General features: G+C 50.8%; 1 protein-coding gene across 1 annotated transcript in view; it reads left to right on the top strand.

Annotated features, from left to right (window-relative positions):
* Window positions 1–6,869, top strand: part of Tcea3 (transcription elongation factor A3) — a 38,180-nt gene extending 31,311 nt beyond the window's left edge. The window contains exons 6-8 of the mRNA XM_023722446.1: window positions 3,032–3,195; window positions 3,373–3,429; window positions 6,649–6,869. Of these exons, the coding sequence (XP_023578214.1) occupies window positions 3,032–3,195; window positions 3,373–3,429; window positions 6,649–6,869 (442 nt within the window). The remainder of the gene's footprint in view (window positions 1–3,031; window positions 3,196–3,372; window positions 3,430–6,648) is intronic.
* Window positions 6,870–7,189: the final 320 nt, after the last annotated feature.

Consider the following 7,189-nt stretch of genomic DNA (forward strand, 5'->3'; position numbering starts at 1 on the left):
TCCTGAGTCCTGAGATTACAAGTGTGCACCACCACACCCAGCCTCCATATTCCTTAAGGAACGCCCTACTCTGCCCTCTTTTCAGCAGCCACCGTCTTCCTTTCTGTTTGCTTAAATCTGATGTCTTTGTTCACCCCATGAATGGAATCACACAGTATTTGCCCTTTGATGTCTGGCTTATTTCAGTTACAGTGTATTCATTTTTCATCTGTGTAGTGTAAATCAAAATTGCATTGAGCTCACTTTGTAGCACAAGCTGATCTCAAACTCACAAAGATCTTCCTGCCTCAGCCTCCCAAGTGCTGGGATTACAGGTGTGTGCCAACACGCCCATTGGATAATTTTTTTTTTTTTTTTCAGAACCAGGGGTTGAACTCAGGCCCTTGCACTTGCCAGGGAAGCACTTATTCCACTGAGCCATCTCCTCGGCCTCCCCCCTTTGGATAATTACATTGTTTTTATGACTGCTGCATCATATTTTGCTTATCCATGCCTCTACTTTTGGACACTTGACAGCTCTTTGTGCGCAGGACGTAGGAGGCCAATTGGAGCCACCAGCATGGTGGCCACTTACGTTTGTCAAATGTTAAAAAAAAAACCACATGTCTTATTACAAAAGAAAACACCTTCTTCATAGAAGATTTTGAAGATGTGTATAAGGGAAAAAAAAGTAATGTTTACTCTTACCTAGGAAAGATAATTGCTACTAACATGGTGCTATGGACTGAAGGTGACCCCCCATTCTCATGTTGAAGTCCCAAACCCCAGTGTGACTCTACTTATCTGCAGGATTTTCATGGCTATCCGACTGCTTCTTGAGGTCATAAGAGCAGAGCCCTGAGCCAATAGGATTAGTGCCATTGTGAGAAGAGACACGGGCTGGGGAGATAGCTCCGTAACTAAGCGCCTGCTTAGGTAAGTGCAGGGACCAGGGTTTGATCCCTGGCACCACGTGCCATGCTGGCCCTGCCCCCGGGCACACTGAGCTGGCCACAAGACCTGGCATGGTGGCGCACAACTGTAATTCCAGTGTTGGAGCGGCTGAAAACAGGAGGATCACTAGGAGTCTGAGTTGCGTAATGAGACCATGCACCAAATACTTTTTTTTTTTTTTTTTGGTACTGGAAATTGAACTCAGGACCTTGGATTTGCCAGGCAGACTCTGTGCCGCGGGGCTACATCCCTGATCCCCCAGATTTTTTTTTAGGACAGGTGTGCAGGATATACAGGGTCTCACTGCATAGATCAGACTCATAGTGATCTTCCTGTTTACAGCTTCCCAAGTGCTGGGATTACCAATGCACGCCACCATGCCTAGTCTCAATTGCCATCTCAGTGCACCTGGGGATGGGTCCAGCACGGCAGGCCAGGGTATGGAACTCCCAGTCCCTGTGTCTGCCTAAGCAGGCGCTTTAATCTGCTGAGCTTGGGCTGGGGAGATGGCTCAGTAGAATAAGCGCTTGCCTGGCAAGCGTAGGGTCCTCAGTTCAATCCCTGGTTCCACAAAAAAAAAAAAAAAAAAAAAAAAAAATCCGCTGAGCTATTTGGCTGGCCCCCAAATTAAATAAGTAAATAACCAGTTTTGTTGTATATAAGTTATAAAAAAATTAAAAAAAAAAAAGATCAGCGTCGGAATCTGACAGCCCTGGTCCAAGCCTCAGTGGTGCATCACATCATTCTGGGCCCATCCGAGGGTGGAACTCGCCTGATTTTTCTCCTCCTCTGTGAGCGGGGATGAGGACAGCACCTGGCTCCTGGGACCACTATGAAGCTAAATTAGAAAATGCTTGTGAAGAGTCTGGCACAGTTCTGGTACCTGGCGAGAGCCAGTCCTCATATGTGGTGCAAATAGTCACTTCTCGGAGGCTGAAAACTCCTGGAGCGAGCAAGCTGTCTATCCCTGACTGATTTTTTTTTTTCTTTTTTATTTTGTGGCTGGCTCAGTCTGCCCTGGGGGCGGGGCTTGTGCAGCATGTGGTGCTGGGATTGAACTGTGGTTCCTGAACTTTGCCAAAGTTTGCCTATGTAGGCACTTTAGACCACTGATCTATCTTTTTTTTTTTTTTTTTTTTTTTTTTTTGTGGAACCGGGGATTGAACTCAGGCCCTTGCGCTTGCCAGGGAAGCGCTTATTCCACTGAGCCATCTCCCCAGCCCCGACCACTGATCTATCTTGCCAGTCCTATCCCTGACTGTTTTATCTCTTAAGGACAGATGGAAGGAAGGAATCAAGGAATCAAGGAAGGAAGGAAGGAAGGAAGGAAGGTAGGAAGGAAGGAAGGAAGGAAAGAAGGAAGGCAGGAAGACAGGCAGGCAGGCAGGCAGGCGGGTGGGCTGGTGGGAGGGAGGGAAGAAAGAGGGGAGAAAGGGGCTGGTGAGATGGCTCAGTGGTCTAAAGCACCTACTTAGAACAAGCTTAGCAAAGCACAGGGACCGCGGTTCAATCCCCCAGCACCACATGCCAGCCAGCCCCGCCCCCTGGTGGGCTGAGCTGGCCACACACAAAAATAAAAATAAAAAAAATTAAAAAAAAAAGAAGGGAGAAAGAGAGAGGGAGGAAGGGAATGAGGGAGGGAAGATGGGCGGGTGGGTTGATATAGTAATGAGATATCTATATCTCTAATATAATTTAGTCTAACATAACTAGTATGAGAGAAACAAGCAGTATGCACAATGGATCGCAGCAAAATGCTTGGTGCAGCTGGCCTTTTCAGTAGAAGCTGAGCACAGTGGTCGGTTAAAGAGGGTGGCTACCCAAGAGCTCAGTGTCCCAGGTTCGGGTCCCACTCTGACTAAATCCTGCATGTGTGAGCTGAGCCAAGCGTGCCTTTAGATGCATCATTCGCTAAGATACACTGCTAAGATGTGAATGAGGCTGGGAGGTTGCTCGTGGAGTTCTGAGGAGGAGCGAATGAGATGATCCATGTCAGGAAGTAGCCCCCACCTCGTAGGGCTCGAGGTGAGCTTCATGAACAGGTAGACAAGCACAGCGGCTTCCTATCACTGTATCTTGTACTGGTTGTCGTCCACAGATCAAACAGCAGCAAAACTAAAGCGGAGACCCCCAAGACACCCAGCAGCCCCCTGACTCCCACGTTTGCCCCCTCTGTCTGCCTCCTGGCTCCTTGCTATCTCACAGGGGACTCTGTCCGGGACAAGTGTGTGGAGATGCTGGCTGCAGCCCTGAAGGCTGAAGGTAAGAGGGCCTCGGCCGGGAGTGGAGTGGGGTAAGGGGTTTCTGGGGATGGTGAGACGCCCTCTCACCCAGAGCCTTCTCCTGGGAGTACTGTGGGAAAGCTCTGTTCCCAGTGCAAGCTAACAGCCCTGGCAATGTCATGGCTGCCTGATGTCTGAATCTCCTAATCTCTTTTAGATAACTACAAGGACTATGGGGTCAACTGTGACAAGATGGCATCAGAAATTGAAGATCATATCCTCAAGCTGGGCAGGGGCTGTGGAGACCTGGATGCTGTAGAGGGGAACAAGGGTGAGGGCTTTGGGGACATTCCCTGCTGCCTGTAGCCTTAAGTGTTGCCCCTGTTGGCCTCCTACTAAGCTGCGAAAACGTCCCTTTGATCAGCATAGAGAGTAACCCAGCCAGGTGTGTCTCCAGTTGTTCTGGTTAGAGATGAAGCAAGCTGAGGGAGGGAAGGCCCTGCCGAAGCTTAGGAAGCTAACAATAGTTGCACTGTTGAGATTTGAACCCAGAAAGTCTGACTTTAGAATCTGAGAGCTCAACCACTGCACCCCAGGGGCTGTGTCTTGATGCACCTTGGTGCAGAAGCCATTATCTTGTAGATCCCAGCAGATGGAGGCGACAGCATGTCTCAGCCTTAGCCTTTTCCTCTTCCTTCATTTGACGACCACAGCTCCCACTTTTGAGTCCCTGCTAGGGACCAGGCACGGTACCTGGCATTTGGCATTTTTTAACCTCTGTCAACACTTCCAACAATCTCTCTGAGGCAGGGGCTGTTGTTCCTATTTTACAGATAAAGAAATGGAGGCTCAGAAACTACTGAGTGTCAGGGCTTGGCAGAAAGCGTTGGTCTTTGAATCCCATGTACTGAACTCTTTCCTTAGGGCCCACGCCTCACTTCCCATCTGAAATGAATCTTGTGCAGGCAGGGGATATGATTGTTCTACCTTTTAGGGATAGATGGAAGGAAGGAAGGAAAGAAGGAAGGGAGGGAGAGAGGAAGGGAGAGAGAAAGGGAGAGGTAGGATCCCCAAGGGAGAGGGAGTCTGTCACACAGAGTGTGAGTAACCCTCTAGAGGCCTCCTGGGTCTATCTGGGAGCTCCTGTGGGTCTCCTGGGGATGCCCTGGGGCCAATCTGCAGACCTCAGACCTGGCTCCACCCCCCCCCACCTCCTGTGCCTGGTCCAACCCTGCCATCTCCCAGTTGTCCTCTGCTCTGTTCAGTGACATTCAGTGATGAGCTGGCGATACTGCAGCACGTTTCCATCTAATGTCTCAACAGACACACGGTCCTCATTCCTACAAGCTAGGGACACAGAGCCTGGAGATGGAGACCTCGTCTTCCTTCTCTCAGGAGCATTTGTTCCTCCAAACAGGCCACTGGCACTTCCAGGCCCAGTCTGAAGCAAAGTAGGTGCCCAAGCCCTGGCTCCCTTGCCTGGCCTTTGCTCCTTGCTTGCCTCCTCCACTGGGTGTCCCTGTCCTTCATCTAAAGGAGAAGAGACCAAGTGGTGGTGGCTCCTTAGCTCTTGTCTATAGCCATAGGAAGATTCATATGGGATGCTGAAGACTCTTCTGCCCCCCAAAAGGATCCACCCAGCTGAGGTGTCGGAGGCCCTGGGGCTGCTCCCCACCTCAGCCTCCCCTGTGGTCTTGGGAAACACGAGGAGGAGTCAGAGGCTGAAGCGGACCCAGCCCATCTGCCCCGCATCTCGACAAATCCACGCTCCACAAGGCCTGAGTGGCAGAGTTTTGAGCACATATTTGGCTCTCCTGTGCGTTGTGGCAGGTGCTTTTCTTTTTTCTTTTCTTTTGTTTGCATTTATTTTATGCTTAATTTATTCCCATGCCGTAAGTTTTTGTTTCTTCAGTTTCTTCTGGGGTATCTTTTTCTTCTGTGCAACTTCTTCTGGTTTGGGAATAATTTGTTCCTTGTCAGTAAGGATCATCTCAGTATGGCAAGGGGAGCTCATGTATGGATTAATCCGGCCATGAGCTCTATGAGTACAGCGGCGCATCTTGGGTGCTTTGTTCACCTGGCTATGTTCAATAACCAGAGACTCTACATCTAAACCCTTAAGTTCAGCATTACTCTCTGCATTTTCAAGCATGTGCAGCAAAATTCAGCACTCTTTTTGGGCCACCGACCCGGCGTCCAGCCCCACTGTTTGGCCAACTCCACCATTGTAACGCCGGAATGGTACCATTTTCACAGGTCACCTCAGGCTACTCGCAGGAAGAGGGCATGTGCTTTTCTTCATACATGTTTGTTTCTTCTCACATTTTTTTGGTACAGAAAACGTTAAAACAACAGTAACAGGAGAAAAAAACCTGCCTTTCCTCCCACCGCCTCTAGCCAATCAGCCATTTCCGTTTTGCACGCTCCCCACAGCCTCTCTCTTGTCTGAGGGTTTTCCCAGCAAAGGCCTTATTTTCCTGGCTCTGCCTGATTCAGAGGACCAAGCAGAAGGCTGCGTTCACTGCGGGTCTCCAGAGGGCCGAGCTGTGGCAGCCCTGTGGGACATGGTGTTTGGACAGGAACTCACTGTGGTTGGTGGCGCGGGTACCTGCCTGCCTTCTGGTGAATGGGGACAACCTTGCCCTTAGGGACTGGCTTCCAGCACTGCCTCTGCCAGGACTCTACCCTGAAACCTTGAGCAAAGAGACCCATGTCCTGTCTCTTCTGTAATTGGGAGTAGGAACAGGTCAGCCCTTCCCAAAGTGCACTTCGGGAGAATCAAGGATCAAAATGTGGGGCCACCCTATCATGCAAAGCTAGGTGATATCTTGTCGTAGTGCTTAGAGCTCGGTACAGGTGACTCCGAGTCGTTCCCCTTCTAGACCAAAGGTCATCTTCATTGTTGTCATCATCTTAACCCATAAGCACTGGGCACTGCTAGTGCCCACATTGTCCCAGTGATCATGTGACTCAGCTCACTCTGTTTCTAACAGCCCTGAGGTTTTTTTTTTTTTTACACATTTATTTATTTTTGTGTGTGTGTGTGTGTGTGTGTGTGTGTGTGTGTGGCCAGCTCAGCCCACCAGGGGGCAGGGCTGGCTGGCATGTGGTGCTGGGGGATCAAACCGCGGTCCCTGTGCTTTGCCAAGCTTGTTCCAAGTAGGTGCTTTAGACCACTGAGCCATCTCACCAGCCCCCATCCCCCCTGAGGTTTATAAATGAGAAAACTGAGGCTCCCCAAAGCCGTATGGCTCAGCTAAGGTCACGCACAGCCAGAGGGTCCTTTCCCAGGTCCCTGACACCGTCTCACTGGGATCTTCCTTGTCTCTGATGGCTCCACTGACCCCATATGCCCAGTGAGACCCCAGTAGAGAGTTAGAAGCCCCCAGGTGTCTCCTGACACCCATAGGAGGCCAGGTAGAGGGGGAGATAGCCCCAGGCACCCGTCCTCTGTACTCTCCATGGATGGTTGTTTGGCCCTTGACTCTGTCACATATCTATCAGGAGCTCAAGAGCACAGACATGAAGTACCGGAACCGCGTGCGCAGCCGCATCAGCAACCTCAAGGACCCCAGGAACCCAGGACTCAGGCGGAACGTGCTCAGCGGGGCCATTCCCGCTGGGCTCATCGCCAAGATGACGGCAGAGGTGAGGAGTGGCTGGAACTACTGTGTGGTGAAGCAGGAGGTTAGCCCTGGGCTCTGCCGGGTCTGAGAGGCAGTGTGGCTTAGGACCCAGTGATCCAGGGGGCTTTTCCAGCCAGAACCGTCTTTGTACGTGACAGGATCTCTGGGCCATCAGGATGGTGAACGTGGCTGATTGGCGTGAAATGCTTGTGGTGTACTCTAACGGATGTGGGTCAGTTTCATCCCCACCCCAACTGACATAGCCCTGGACCTTTTGATTTTTTTTTTTATGTCCACTTAGCCAGCCCTGGAGGTGGGGCTGGTGCAGCATGTGGTGCCAGGATTAAACTGCGGTCCCTGCGCTTGCCTAAGCAGGTGCTTTAGACCTCTCAGCTATCTCACTGGCCC

The sequence above is a fragment of the Octodon degus genome, unplaced genomic scaffold (assembly GCF_000260255.1).
Source record: "Octodon degus isolate 3935 unplaced genomic scaffold, OctDeg1.0 scaffold00092, whole genome shotgun sequence".
Classification (NCBI taxonomy): Eukaryota; Metazoa; Chordata; class Mammalia; order Rodentia; family Octodontidae; genus Octodon; species Octodon degus.